This window comes from Antechinus flavipes, chromosome 5, assembly GCF_016432865.1.
Source record: "Antechinus flavipes isolate AdamAnt ecotype Samford, QLD, Australia chromosome 5, AdamAnt_v2, whole genome shotgun sequence".
NCBI lineage: Eukaryota > Metazoa > Chordata > Mammalia > Dasyuromorphia > Dasyuridae > Antechinus > Antechinus flavipes.
The window spans coordinates 117,740-133,496 of NC_067402.1; the positions used below are offsets into that span (position 1 = coordinate 117,740).

The following is a 15,757-nucleotide window of genomic DNA, read 5'->3' on the forward strand; positions in this document are numbered from 1 at the left end:
AAATTGTCACCTATCACTTAGTGCAGTCCAGATCCTCATGAGTATGACTTCAGAAACCTCATTTGCAACAGATAAGACTTTATTCCGCTTCTCAGAAAGCAAAGTACATCTTTTCTTTAATTCTGTTCTCTTTTAAATGATCACATAAAACTTTTTTTCTCCCAGAGTATGCTATAGTTGCCAGCTTCTCACAAACTCTTTGCAGAATTTTCTTTAGAGTATATCACTGGAATTGGTTCTGCTGAGGAAGAAATTTCCCATCACCCTTTTGTTATCCTCAGATCCATCTACCTCCCAGATAAAACACAACATTCTTCCTGATTCCACAAGGAGATGCATTCCTCAACAAAACATTTCTCAGTTTTGTTTTGTTTTTCCAACTGATCCTATAAAATGCTTTTCTCAAAATTCAAGAAGACTTAATGAACACAGCTCCAGGAGCTGACTCTGACACTTAAAAATGGTGTGACCTTTGAGCAAATCACTCCTCTGTACTTCAAGTCCCTTCTGGAAATTGAAGAGGGTTAGATTCCTGAATTCTGAAGGGAATTTTGGCTCCATATCTCATGATTTTTGTTGGTTTAGGAGTTGGTGACATTCAGGGATGTTGCTGTGGACTTTACCCAGGAGGAGTGGGGTCTTTTGGATGATCCTCAGAAGGAGTTGTACAAAGAGGTCATGTTGGAGAATGCCTGGAACCTGCTCTCCCTGGGTAAGGACATTTCCCTGGGTAACTCTGAATGTGCAATCAAAGGCAATATCTTTGGATCCAGGGTTTTAGGGTAATCAATTAGAATGTGGAAAGTGCTGGTCTCTGTCCAACAGACAGGATCCTCCTGTATTGTTTATGCATTGTATGATAGGAAACTGAGGGTGTCCTTAGTTTCTCCTGAAGCTGTTTAGGGAGCTTCAAGTCAAAGATTAAATTAGTGTAGAAGCATCACAGACATGGAACTAATCTCAGAGGTTATTTTGTCTAACCTCTACTTGGACATGAATTTATTTACAAAGCTCTGAAAATTGCTCAAGCAGGTTTTCCTTACAACCCATTCCTCTTTGGGATGGTTCTAGCATTTGGAATATTCTTTTTTTCAAATGAGTATCAATTTACATCCCAAAGTCCTAGTTCTTCCTAGTATAGGGAGTTTGTCCTTGATCTCCCTTCCCATTCCCCTCAAATTCCATCATAAATGGTGGGAAAAGAATGGAAGGGAATAAGCATTTCTTTTCAACTACTATTTCAGGTGTTGTGCCATCTGCTTTCTTTACAATATATTCCCAACAATATTATATAAGAACAACTTCTAGGAAATGAACTATTTTGACTATTCTAAGTCCACAAATTATAGATAAAGAAGGAAATATTCTGTTTGCATCCAGATAAAAAGCTATTAAATAACAATATGTATAGCAAAATTGTAGACATGTATATGTTTGTATGTACACATACTTATATACATATATATGTATGCATAAATATATATTTGTATGTATAGAGATGTGTATGTATATACCTATATATATATCTATGCATGTTTCTATGTAATGATAGCCATCTCAAGCATGAGGCCTGCAAAATGAAGGAAAAAAAAATAGTTGATAATTTTGTTTTCTCTTTGAAAGAAATAGCAAGTTGTACATTGTAGATTTACAGTTTCATGTTCAGTCATCTTTTTTATTGTACTATGTTATAGAAATGGTTGTTTGTAAATTAAAGATAAAATAGAATATGTCAAATTAATGTCATATTAACCTTCCAAGTTAGGTGATACTGTTATCCCCACTTAAGAGGTGAGGAATCTCAGGCAAACAGTTTTAATTGGCTTTCCAAGGAGTATACAGTTAATAACTGTTCAAGGCTTAATTTAAACAGGTACACTATGTCTTTCTCCACACTTACTACCGGCTCCCTTAAATTTTTAGATAATTTCTAGACAATGGATAATGGAAAATACAGGATTTGTCTGTCCTTCTATGAAGAAGGGGTAGCAAGCTTAAGGGCCCTATTGATCAGGCTAAGTGCTTCTCAAGCCCAATAACTCTTTACCCAGGCTAAAATTTTCTGCCAGAATGGAGCTTAAAAGGAGAAAAGGTGGGGGGAGAGCATTTGGCTCTTTCTCAGAACAAGTTGTACAACATCAAAATTGGACATATTCTATTTGGAGTTATTTGCTTGACAAGCACTAATGGATGAGTATAGACTGATATGTGTGAACCTAAAGGGTGAATCTCAAAATGGAGGCAGCTCTGGATCTTCACTATTTCCTTAAGAAGACCTAAATGACAAAATTCTCTGCATCTTCTTCCCTAACTGATTTCCCTTTCTAGGACTTCTAGTTCCCAGTGAATATGTGATCTCTTATTTTAATCAAAGAAAATCACAATGGATGCTGGACCATGAAGGCCTGAGGATCTGCTCTCCAGGTGAGTGGGTGCTAACAGGGATATAAAAGTTGTAGTTTCTGGAGGCTTCATGGAGTTACCTTGAAGTCAGTGCTGCATTTTCGAGAAAAAGACAAGCCATGGAATTATATTTCAGATATTCCTTGGCAATGGTGTCCTGAGCTGGTCACTGGATCCTGGGTTCTGAGATAGGATTAAAATTCAGGTCTTCCTGATTCAAGGCCCTATCCACATTACCTCCATTGAACTGCCAATTCTATTCTGATTCTGAAACAGATAACATGAAAATGGTCACACATGTATGAGAGGGAAAAGAGAAAAACAAGCACCCAGTGAGAGATGGAATTTCATTTTTTAAATACTCTAGTCAGTATAATTGTTTGCAAATTGCTATTTAAAAGAGTTATATTTCCATTGGCTCATGAAAAGTGCTTCTTCAGATATTACTTTGTTTTTTTTCTATCACTGGTCAAGTGGCTACACTATCCTGAAATCCTACTTAAGGACCAACCCATGTTACCCACCAATTCCTTTAAGAAACTTCCAGATAGAAAAGTAGTAACATAACCAGAAGATAAGTTCAGCTCAGCATTTTAATGAATGACACTCCTAGGTCTGTTTTTGTAGAAAGGTTGTCTTCTTCCATGATTTCATGGTGGCCTCTACTGTGTAATCCTAGTGACCATGCACTTTTGTATAAATGGAAACACAGATAATATCTTGATCTGATGGCTACAAATTTGATAGATCTGATTACTAGGTAACCAAAGAATGAAAGAACTATTCTGGTGCAATAAGAGACAGACACTGAGGGTCTTTTCTTGCCTGTGGCCACTTGTACAGGACTATCCACCCTTCCTGGAATTCTGTTGTCAAGTTGAAAAACTGGAAAAAAACATATATTGCACTTAGAAGCAGTCACAGTTTGATGAAATCATGGCATAATCCCCAAAAGCAGTGTCTTCCTAATCATGATATTTTGAAGTCACTGAGAAAGATAGTTTTTAAGGTATATATATGCACAGAGTTATTGTCCTAGAGCACACACAAATTTTGGGGTCAAATCCCTTGAGTCACTGTCTCAATTAAAGAGGTACAATAGCATGCTCTAGTTTTTAATGCCACAGGATGATTAACTCAAATTTCTGCATGAGATCATATTTTTATATGTGGATAATTTCACACATTTTTAAAAATTGTGTTTGTTAAAAGAATGTGCATAGGGATATGATGATAATTTTTTTTAAAGAAATAAGTAATGGCTATCTCAAAAAAAGTAATAGATCAGAACAAAATTAGTTATGCATCAGATAAAAAAACTCAAAAATGATTTAGTATTTTTAATGTGATCTCAGATAATGTAGAAAAAACAAATAAAATTGAAAGTGATCACCATAAAGTACAAACAATGAAAGGAAAGGGGGAAATTGAGAGGAGAAAAAATTTGTCAGAAGCTGTAGTCAGAGCATACCCATGCATGGGGGGTGAATCCCTGTCTTACCTGCTGGGATTTTGTTTGACACACTCAAACATTCTGAGCTTTTGGTCTGAATTGTGCATATTGTGAAAATGAAGGCACTTTCTGTAGTAAGGGTTCCAGTGTATTTGTGCAGGAAGCTCATTAGAAATTAAATCATCCTTGGGATGTGAGCTCATATCATTTTTAAATAACTGATTATGAACATTTAATGGCTAGCTGGTGAAAAAGAAAATAACTGAGTTTTTATTCTACTGATAGCGTGAACAAGATATAAATATTTATATGTGGCACTGTCTTGTCTGTATTTGTTTTATTATTGTTGTTTTTAGAAAGAGAAATGACACTTGAAATGAAGGAAAATATTCCAGAGCGAAGTCTTTCTGTAGTAGATATTCACAAGCCAAGAATAATCAGTGATACTCCTGGTAACTTCACTTGGAAAGATATCCGTGATACACTTGAGAAAATCCACATTGGAGAGAAATCTTATGAGCATAACCAAAATGGAAAAGATTTCATAGAAAGGTGGGCTCTTACTAGACATAAGAAAATCCACACATCTCTTGAATATAACCAATATGTAAAGACTTTCAAATATAAAAATAGTTTTCCTCTACATTGGAATATCCATGTTGGACAGAAACCTTATGAATGTAACCAATGTGGAAAGATTTTTAGTAATAAACGAACTCTTACTGTACATCAGAGAATCCACACTGGAGAGAAACCTTATGAATGTAACCAGTGTGGAAAGGCTTTTATAGGAAGTGGAAATCTTAATAGACATCAGAGAATACATACAGGACAGAAACCTTATAAATGTAACCAGTGTGGAAAGGCTTTTACACAAAAGGAATCTCTTACTAGACATCAAAGAAGCCACACTGGAGAAAAACCTTATAATTGTAACCAATGTGGAAAGGCTTTCACAAAAAAGGAATCTCTTACTGGACATCAGAGAATCCATACTGGAGAGAAACCTTATGAATGTAACCAATGTGGAAAGACTTTCACAAAAAAGCAATCTCTTACTATACATCAGAGAAACCACACTGGAGAAAAACCTTATAAATGTAACCAATGTGGAAAGGCTTTTATAGAAAGTGGAACTCTGAGTGTGCATGAGAGAATCCACACTGGAGAAAAACCTTATGAATGTAACCAATGTGGAAAGGCTTTTAGTCATAAAGGAACTCTTACTATACATCAAAGAAACCACACTGGAGAGAAACCTTATGAATGTAATCATTGTGGAATGGCTTTTACAGAAAGTAGAGGTCTTAATAGACATCAGATAATCCACACTGGAGAGAAACCTTATATATGTAATCAATGTGGAAAGACTTTTACAATAAAGCAATCTCTTACTGGACATCAGAGAATCCACACTGGAGAGAAACCTTATAAATGTGATCAATGTGGAAAGACTTTTACAAAAAAGGAATCTCTTACTGGACATCAGAGAATCCACACTGGAGAGAAACCTTATGAATGTAACCAGTGTGGAAAGGCTTTTACAAAAAGTGGAGCTCTTACTGGACATCAGAAAATCCATACAGGAGAGAAACCTTATAAATGTAACCATTGTGGAAAGACATTTACAAAAAAAGGATCTCTTACTGTACATCAGAGAATCCACACTGGAGAGAAACCTTATGAATGTAATCAATGTGGAAAGGCTTTTAGTCATAAAGGAAATCTTACTATACATCAGAGAAACCACAGTGGAGAGAAACCTTATGAATGTAATCAATGTGGAAAGGCTTTTACAGAAAGCGGAGGTCTTCATAAACATCAGAGAATCCATACAGGAGAGAAACCTTATAAATGTAACCAATGTGGAAAGACTTTTAGTCACAAAGTAACTCTAATTATACATCAGAGAATCCACACTGGAGAGAAACCTTATAAATGTAACCAGTGTGGAAAAGGTTTTACAAAAAAGGGAGCTCTTACTGGACATAGCAGAATCCACACTGGAGAGAAACCTTACGAATGTAACCAATGTGTAAAGGCTTTTACAAAAAAGGAATCTCTTACTGTACATCAGAGAATCCACACTGGGGAAAAACCTTATGAGTGTAACCAGTGTGGAAAGATTTTTAGGCAAAAGGGAGCTCTTACTGGACATGGGAGAATCCACACTGGAGAGAAACCTTATGAATGTAATCAATGTGGAAAGGCATTTACAAAAAAAGAATCTCTTACTGTACATCAGAGAATCCACATTGGAGAGAAACCTTATGAATGTAACCAGTGAGGAAAGATTTTTAGGCAAAAGGGAGCTCTTACTGGATATCAGAGAATCCACACTGGAGAAAAACCTTATAAATGTAACCAATATGGAAAGGGTTTTATATAAAAAATAGGATTGGTTCTTGCTGGATCTATGAAGAAAGGTAAATGCATTAAAATAAAGAGGAAAATGACTTAGAGAATATTGGGACAAGATGTGCTAGTGCTGATACCTTCCATGTTTATCTTTCCTTAGCTATAACACTATATGGAGGGTGAGGAAGAAAAAATAAAAGATGACTAGGGATGGCAGACAGCTTCTTAGCTATATTGGATTCTTCTTTTCCATCTGGTCACCTACTTGCAAGGCAGCATGGTATAATGGAAAGATCCCTACATTTGGACTCAGAAAACATGGGCTGAAATTCCAGTACTGCTGTAGTCTTGGGAAAGTAATTTAACTTAACTGGATCTCAGTGCATTTAGGTTAGATTAGGGTTTCTTCTGGTTCTAAATCCTTTGATCTTTGATCTGAGAAGCCAAAAAGGAGTTTAAAAATGAATCCTACCCCACAATGGCATTTATTCCTAGGTCCTCAGCTTCACATTAGGGCAAATAACTCAAATGGCTTCACTAAGCCTTTAGAGTATGACTGGCAACATTTGGAGAGGCAACAAGATAATGGGAAATTCTAAACCGAATTCTTTGTTGATTTAGGAAACTTGTACATCATGCCTAAATGAAAAACTGTGCAACTAATGAAATAGATTTCTTGCCATATTTATTCAGGCAGAAAATGTGTTTTTTTCAGATGAAATTTTTAAGATGTTTTTATGAATAAAAGATTTCAACTCTGAGGTTTCAGCTTACATACATCAATTTGACAGTGATGACCCCAAAAAGGTGGAAATACTGTTGGATGGTGAATTAGAGGGACAGTAATACAATGTATGTAGCTATAAATTGGTTCACTTGTTCTGAAAAATCTTTAAGAATTAAGATTTATTCAAAGGTGATCAAATGTCCATACTTTGTGACTACTTTGACATTCTACTTAAAAGTATAAATTCTAAGGAAGCGAGGGAAAGCATTGTTTTAACCAAAATAAAATATTCATTGAAATGGATTTTTTGTGTTTTATTTAGTTTTTCTTGTAGCACAAAAAAAATACATTATATTGTGGTGTTCTCTTCTTTAAAATATAATGGTTCTCTGGGGGAGAGCAGGCTTCTCGGGGAGGTTTTCTGGAGGCAGCCTTAGTTTCAGTTACAAGTAATAATCACTCCAAATGCAGCCAGGTGATAAAAGTTCAAACGTTTATTTTCTCCTTCCTTGGGCCCAGGTAACTTTCTTAGAGGCCTCAGCTTTCCTTGGTTCCAAGAGCTCTCATTGCTAGTCTTTTGCCTCTAGCTCAACTCCAAATGTCTTCAGCCAGCACCAAGGTGAAAGTTGGAATGAATCTGTCTTGCCTCGGAGAGAAGGCTTGTGGGCTTCTGTATCTCCCAGAGTGCTCCTCTCTGACTCTTGGTAATGTTCCAAACTAATTAAGTGAGCCTCTTCTTATCTATGATCTCTTAAAGGTTGACTTCTCCTCTGAGGGAGAGATTAAGGGGAGTGTGAATTCACAAAGTTACAAAGTTAACTTTATGAATCTCTCATACTTGTGAACTCCAATGAGTACTTAAATACATTCTGTGAGTTAGAGAATTTGCTAAGTACCATGCTAAATTAGATAATTATTGTCTCTATCAACTCTAATGAGTTAACACTTTGTAAGGATTCCAACATTGTATATATATATATAAAATTATACAATATACAACATATATATATATAATCTTATGTATAAAAAGTATATTATAGATGCATGTCTGTCTATGCATTCTGTGTGACCATGACCTATGTCTCACCTAAGTTCACCATAGAGGATCCATCCAATATGATGGAATCACCAGAAAGAGCAAAAGAGGTAAACAAAAAGTGAGAGAAACAGTGACAGAAAGAGCCAGAAAGTGAAAATAGTATAAGAAAGAAATAGAGAGGTAGCAAGACAGAAACAGAGAGAAATAAATTTTCACTTCTCCATGTGTGGATTATTTAAATGTCGGTTTTGGAAATTTTATTTAGTTGCTCTTAGCAATTGCTTAACACAGGAGGGAGACATTCATGTGTTTTTGTTTTGTTTTGTTTTTGATATTTACCACATTCCACAGTCACTTATTTTCAACCAGAAGGGAGAAACCCTTGGTTTTTAAGACTGAGTTTTGGCATGCCAATGATAAGCCAAGAAAACCATGTCAAAAATTCAACATGCCAGTGGCACCTCAGGAAAAGCATGTCAACCATTTGACATGCCAAGAAAACCACCTCAAAAATTCAACACACCAAATGCTCGCACTTCCATAAAATCTCTACAAAACTTTCATTTGGAGGTGATCACTTAGGCCTTTGAACTGAAAAACAACTTTTCTTATTTCTCCTTCATGATCTCTCTTAGATTCTAGTCATTTAAACCCATGGTATCACTCCTAGTAATTCACAACTTCCATGAATGCTCTACCCATTTCTCAGACTTTTTTACATCCAGCTTTCCATCTCCCTCCTCATTATATTACATAGTGTACTCATAGTAGTACTTCCATAAATTTCTGTGAATCAGTTGATGAATAATCAATGATTTAGGGTTAGATTAAAAAGAGATGAGTAGTAAAAATAAAAGAGTGAAAAACAGAGAGAGTCTGAAAGAAAGAGCCAAAAAGACAGACTAATAGAGAATGTGAGAGAATGCTAAAGAGAGCAAACTATAGTGAGATACAGAGAATGGGGAAACGAGAAAGGAAAAAAAAGGAGCAATTCAAAGAGACAGAAACAGAGCCGGGGACAGCAAGCCAGAATGAGAAAAAAGGAGATAAAATGCCAGAGAGAAAGAGAACCAGACAGTGAGAGAGTAAAAAGGAGAAAGTAAAAGAGTCAGGCAGATATAAATAGAAAAAGAGAGGAATAGAGTAAGAGGGAAAGAGAGACAGAGAGAGAAAGAAAGAAAGGAGGGAGAAAAAGATACAGTGAGAAAGAAATAGAATTAAAGAGAGACAGTGAGAGGGAGGGAGGTTAAGAGAAAGTGCCAGGATAGCAACTGAGTCAGAAAATGAGCCAGAGGAAGCTAGAGAGACAAAGAGAGACCGACTGTGCCAGAGGGAGAGAGATGGAGACAAATATCAGTACCAAAAGGAGGAAACCAGAGAAAAAAAGAAAAATAGTGTCACAGCATGTATAATGTGGTCTTTAATATAAGTATTGAATGAGTCAATTCTACAGATGAGTGAACTGAAACAAAATCTTTAAAAGGTAAATTGTTCAGTTATTTGGTAAATGGACTTGTACCAAGACTTGGAAAAAAAGACTTTGAATATAAAAAGAATTGGTAATCAAGCTGATAATGTTCATAAAAATACATGGAAAATGAGAGCAACCGAGGGAGAGAGTCAAAGATAGCAAGCCAAAGTGAGTCAGAGAAGGAGAGAAAGAAAGTGTCAGGAAGAGAGAGCTAGAATGAAAAAGCAACAATGGGCCAGAGAGAGTAAGAAAGAAAAAGACATTCGGGGGGGGGGGGGGGGGGGAAGGGAGAGAAAAAATGAGATAATATGTAAGAAAGATAGAGGAAGTAGGCCAGAAAGAATCAGAGAGCCAATGAGAGAAAGAGAATGAAACAGAGAGAGGCAGAGAAAATGGGCTGGAGTAAACCAAAGTGAGAGGGAAAGAGTGAATGTGACAATAGGAGAGAGGAAAAGAGAGAGAGACAGAAAGAGAAAAAGAAACCAAGAGAGACAGAGAGAGGAGCCAAAATGAGAGAGATTTAGAAAAAGATCCGCTCGGAAACAGAGACAAAGTCAGAGAAAGCAAGCCAGAACTAGAAAAAAGGAGAGAAAGTGCCAGAGGGAGAAAGAGAGAGACAGATAGAGAGAATGAATAGGAGAAAAAGAAAGAAGGATCAGAGAAACAGGGGAGACACTGACATAGACAATAAGCCAAAGAGAACCAGGTATTGAAAAAGTGAGATAGAAACAGGCAGAGAGAGAACTTTTAATTTACTTCTCATGTGTGAATTAGTTAAATGTAGGGTTTGTTTATTTGTTTTATAAATTCAAGTTTTGGCATCAGAAATTATGTCAGAGACAACTTATTGTTGCTGTAAGAGACCGTCTGAGAGACAGGAAGAAAGGCAAAAAGAAATGACAGAGCCAGAGAGACAGAAAAAGAAGAATCTGAGAAAAAAAAAAAAAAGACAGGCAGAAACAAAGAGGGGAAGCCAGGGAGTGATGAGAAAGAAACAAAGTGAGAAAAAGAGAGACTGAGACAAACACAAACCGAGAGAGAGAGAGCCAGAGTGAGAGAGGAGGATACAAAGTACCAGAGGAAAAAAGAGAGCTCCAGAAAGGAGAGAGTGAACAAGAGAAAAAGAAACAGAGGATCAGAGCGAAATAGAAAAAAGAAACAAAGGAATAGAGTCAGAAAGAGAGAGGCAGATTATCAGAGAATGAGAGTGAAAAAGATAGGAAGAAAAAGAGAGTCAGAGAAACAACAAGAGAGGAATACAAGAGGTCTGAGAAAAAGAAAGAAAGGCCGGCAGACAGACAGAAAGTGTGAGAGAATACTACAGGGAGCCAAATAGTTGGGCTGGGGTGTGGGGGTGGGGCGCGGGGGGGAGAAGAAGGATGAGAAAGAGGCAGAAAGAAATAAACAGAGAGGAAAAGAGACTCAGAGACAGTCAAATGAACAGATAAAGAAAATCAGAGAGTGAGAAAGAAAAGGTGATTCTAAGGGCAGAGCTTAATAGAGACAGTCAGCAAGAGACTAAGCCAGAGAGAGAGTGAAGGAGAGAAAAAGTGTTAGAAAGACACAGAGAGTGTGAGTGAAAAAGAGAAACAGGGAGAGTGAAAGAGAACAGAGGGACAGAGAAAGAGTGAAAGAGACAGAAAAAAGAGAGCAAACAAAAATAGAGTGAAAATGAGAAAAAGAGAAATACGGGGAGGAGTGAGACAGAGAAAGGCACAAAAGACAAGCAAAAAAAATAGCCTGAGAATGAACAAGAGACTGAAAAAAAAAAAGAGAAAGAAACAGAGAAAAAGAGAAGAAAGAATGAGAGTGAAAAATAGAATGAGAAAGAGAAAGAAACAGTTAAAAAGGAGAAAGAGAATTAAAGAGAGCAAGAAAGAAAAAGAAGCAGGAGATAGATTTAGAAAAAATTAAAGTGAGGGAGTAAAAAACTCAGAAAGAAACATATAGAAACACAGAAACCGTTAAAGAGAAACAGAGTCTTTGGAAAGAGGGAGAAGAGGAGAGAGAATTCCATTCAGCATTGTTAATCTCATTACATTATCCTTCTCTCTAAACCCAGGCCTTTCCTGAACTTTCTTATTTTTGTCACAGTAATACACACAATCATATACAGCATTGATCTGTAACAATATACACCATTATACTTCTAATCACTCATGTTTGAAACCTGAAGTGTTAATTTTGATATCTCACCTTTACATACCCCAGATATATAAGCAGTTGCTAATTCTTATCATTTCTAACTCCATTATATGTCTTTTTAAAAAGATACTGCATTTTTAATTTATGAAATAAAACAAGAATTTCTATATAACACTATAACAATGAAGCTGACTGTATGTGAAACTGTAAGTCTGTTATATACAATTTCCCATTACTTTTAACTATATCATTAAATTCTAAAGGAAATTTCATTTCCCCCCTCACCCACTCTAGAGATGCCTACCATTAAACACCACTACTTGTGTACACCTACATACACACACACACACACACACACACGCAATATTTTCTTGCTTCTGCTCATTTTACTCTATTATTTCACAAAATATGTCCATGTTTCCCTCCCCCCCCTTCGATATCATTGCGCACAGTAGGATTCCTTCAGCATCATGTATCACAACCTGTTCAGCCAATCCCCAATGAATGGGCAGCCCTGCAGCTTTCCAGTACTTTCCTATCACTACAAACACTTTAGAAGGTATCTTGCCTCAATCCTCTTCTCTCTAAGAGAGCTACTATCCTTGTTCAGGCCCTTACAAACTCTTATTTCTTCTCTAATTTCAAGAGACACTTTTTGAGCTTTGTATGACACTTTGTGACATTCTTCGGACTTTTCCTGCCAAAGATACTGGAGTGGATTGGCTGTTTCTTCCTCCAATTCATTGTACAATTGAGGAAGCTAAGGCTTAAGTGACTTGCCCAGAGTAACACAGCTAGTAAGTGTCTGGGGCCACATTCAAGTTCAAAAATAGTAGTCTTCCTGCTCAAGGTCTCTCTACTGTGTCACCTAGCTACCTAAGGATTCCACAAATCTTTACTAATTGAGAAACATGGTCTGATATTAGTGTTTTATTCACTGACCCATCCCTTAGGATCATTAGGTGACTCTCAATACCCTCAACAGTTTGTAGATCTCCTTGCCCAATTAAGAAGAAGGCTTAATTCAAACATTAGAAATGGGGGCACAAAATACTTTGCAAAAATGTCTGCAATCGTCACAAATCTTCCCAGCAAAACTCCCCATACTGCCTCGTATACTAGAAAAGCCAGCACTGCTGAGGTAATCAGCTTGTCTAGTTTGGAAAACTCTGCCTTAAAATCTTAGATCAAGACAACTTGTCCTTCAGAGAAGGTCCAGGAACATGACTACTACTGGGAGTCAAAGAAACAGGACTGGATCCTCTTGAAGGCTGACTCTCCCCTCTCCAAGCTTGCCAAATGATATTCTGAAACTATAGACTTGACCATATTTTTGCTTTGTAATTGCTCCAAAGCAATTGAACCTGTTTTCCTGTAAAGGTCTGAAACTCTGAGTTGATGCACTGAGGTTGGACAACCGAGCACTTAAGGCTAATTACCAATTGGACAATACTCTATTAGCATATGCTTGGAAAATAGCCCTTCCCATTATTCTGTGCTGGTTCAATCTTTTTGGTGTATACAGAGAATTGTGGGAAGGATTAGGGGGTGGAGTAAGAAGAAGAGAAGGAAGGTCATGGAGATCCTGCATCCATTCTGTTCACTTCTACTCCTAAAGACCAAGAATAAAGATCAAGGACTTTTGCTTATCCTGACTCTGGCTGATTCTAAGGCATCCCAGGTGCTAACTCGGTCTTCACATTTTCCTCTTTTCTCCCTTTCCCACTCCAAAAACTTTTCTGGGATCAAAACATTCTAGTTGTTCTTAACAGTCTCTGGGGGAAAAATAAACTTCTGTGTGGCCTTCCACTTGCTTCCCAATTTGGCTCCTGTCTACTTTGCCAGGTTTATCCCAAAAGACTTTTCTTCATATACTCCCCTTCTGGCTGTTCTGACCCATTTACTCTCACTCCCAACTTCCCATCTGCCTCCCATCTGCTTTCTCTCCACCTTTCTACACGGGCTGGCCTCCCTCCCCAGAATATGTGCTCTTTTCACTTCCACCTCTTAAAACTCCAAGTATTGTTGGGTTTTTTTTTTTTCCAAACCCCATTTGCCCCAGCATCGACTGTCCCCCTACCAATCTCAAAATTATTTTGTGATTACTGTATATGAGGGGCTACATGAGTCAAGGCTTATCTAGTGATCCCAGGTGACCCATCTGTAATGGACACGGGTTTAGTCATCTGAGGCAAGTTATTCATTCCTTGGTGCTCTAGATCGGGACTGCATAATGTTTTTTTCCCCACGTAATCCCTTTGAGCTTGAAAAATTTTTACATTAATCTGTAAAAGAGGTAAACTAGATGTTCAGATCCAACACTTACTGACACTAACCATAATTTCATGACTCCCACATTCAGGTGCAGGACTCCATCAGTTTAAGAGCTGGACTCTACATTACTCCTTAGCCTCTTGATCTAATGAGGTGAGGCTAGTGATGTGAAGAGATGAGGGTGGGTAATCCCCTCTGGTTGGTCAAGGTCCAATGAGAAAGAATTTGAAAAACCCAAAAAGCTGTGGCAAAAAAAGAAGTTTTATTGTTCACTAAGAAGAAACTTTCTTAGCAGGCAAAACTCCTCCTTAGAAGTTTGGCAAAGGTGGTTTATCAGACCCCTGGTTATATGGAGAAATGTTGGCCTGGGGCTGGGGCAGTTTGAGCTGATTATCAGACCAAGATCTCCAATTGAATAAAATTATTTTGAAGGTTTTGGAATTTTCTGAAGAGGATCAGGGCTACACCCAACAGACAAAAGGATCAAATGGAAAGTGATTTGACCAAGTGCTATTTGGTACAAAAAGACCTACCCACAGTGACTACTACAGAGATCACTCATAGAAAGCAGAATTATTTATTAGAATCTCGAGAAACAGACCCCATCTTGGTCTGTGAGCCAAATTCACAGCAGGAAAGAGCCACTCCCTTGAAAATGTTCACAGCTTAACTGGAGATTAGTATGGCAGAAATTAGGCAAGGACCCACACTTAACACCATATACCAAGATAAGATCAAAATGGGTCCATGACCTAGGCATAAAGAACGAGATTATAAATAAATTAGAGGAACATAGGATAGTTTATCTCTCAGACTTGTGGAGGAGAAAGAAATTTGTGACCAAAGATGAACTAGAGACCATTACTGATCACAAAATAGAAAATTTTGATTATATCAAATTAAAAAGCCTTTGTACAAATAGAACGAATGCAAACAAGATTAGTAGAGAAGCAACAAACTGGGAAAACATCTTTACAATTAAAGGTTCTGATAAAGGCCTCATTTCCAAAATATATAGAGAACTGACTCAAATTTATAAAAAAATCAAGCCATTCTCCAATTGATAAATGGTCAAAGGATATGAACAGACAATTTTCAGATGATGAAATTGAAACTATTTCCACTCATATGAAAGTGTTCCAAATCACTATTGATCAGAGAAATGCAAATTAAGACAACTCTGAGATATCACTACACACCTGTCAGATTGGCTAAGATGACAGGAAAAAATAATGATGAATGTTGGAGGGGATGCGGGAAAATGGGGACACTGATGCATTGTTGGTGGAGTTGTGAACGAATCCAACCATTCTGGAGAGCAATCTGGAATTATGCCCAAAAAGTTATCAAACTGTGCATACCCTTTGATCCAGCAGTGTTTCTACTGGGCTTATACCCCAAAGAGATACTAAAAAAGGGAAAGGGACCTGTATGTGCCAAAATGTTTGTGGCAGCCCTATTTGTAGTGGCTAGAAACTGGAAAATGAATGGATGCCCATCAATTGGAGAATGGCTGGGTAAATTGTGGTATATGAATGTTATGGAATATTATTGCTCTGTAAGGAATGACCAGCAGGATGAATACAGAGAGGACTGGCGAGACTTACATGAACTGATGCTGAGTGAGATGAGCAGAACCAGGAGATCATTATACACTTCGACAACGATATTGTATGAGGACATATTTTGATGGAAGTGGATTTCTTTGACAAAGAGACCTAACTGAGTTTCAATTGATAAATGACGGACAGAAGCAGCTACACCCAAAGAAAGAACACTGGGAAACGAATGTGAACTATCTGCATTTTTGTTTTTCTTCCCCGGTTATTTATACCTTCTGAATCCAATTCTCCCTATGCAACAAGAGAACTGTTTGGTTCTGCAAAC

At 37.3% G+C, this 15,757-nt stretch overlaps 1 protein-coding gene across 1 annotated transcript; it reads left to right on the forward strand.

The window, feature by feature from the left end:
* Window positions 1-538: 538 nt before the first annotated feature.
* On the forward strand, window positions 539-7,244 carry LOC127564348 (zinc finger protein 260-like). Its single transcript, XM_052000830.1, has 3 exons — window positions 539-712; window positions 2,329-2,424; window positions 4,213-7,244. Exons 1-3 carry the CDS (start codon window positions 679-681, stop codon window positions 6,141-6,143), a joined length of 2,061 nt encoding a protein of 686 aa, XP_051856790.1. The 5' UTR covers window positions 539-678; the 3' UTR covers window positions 6,144-7,244.
* The last annotated feature ends 8,513 nt before the right edge of the window (window positions 7,245-15,757 follow it).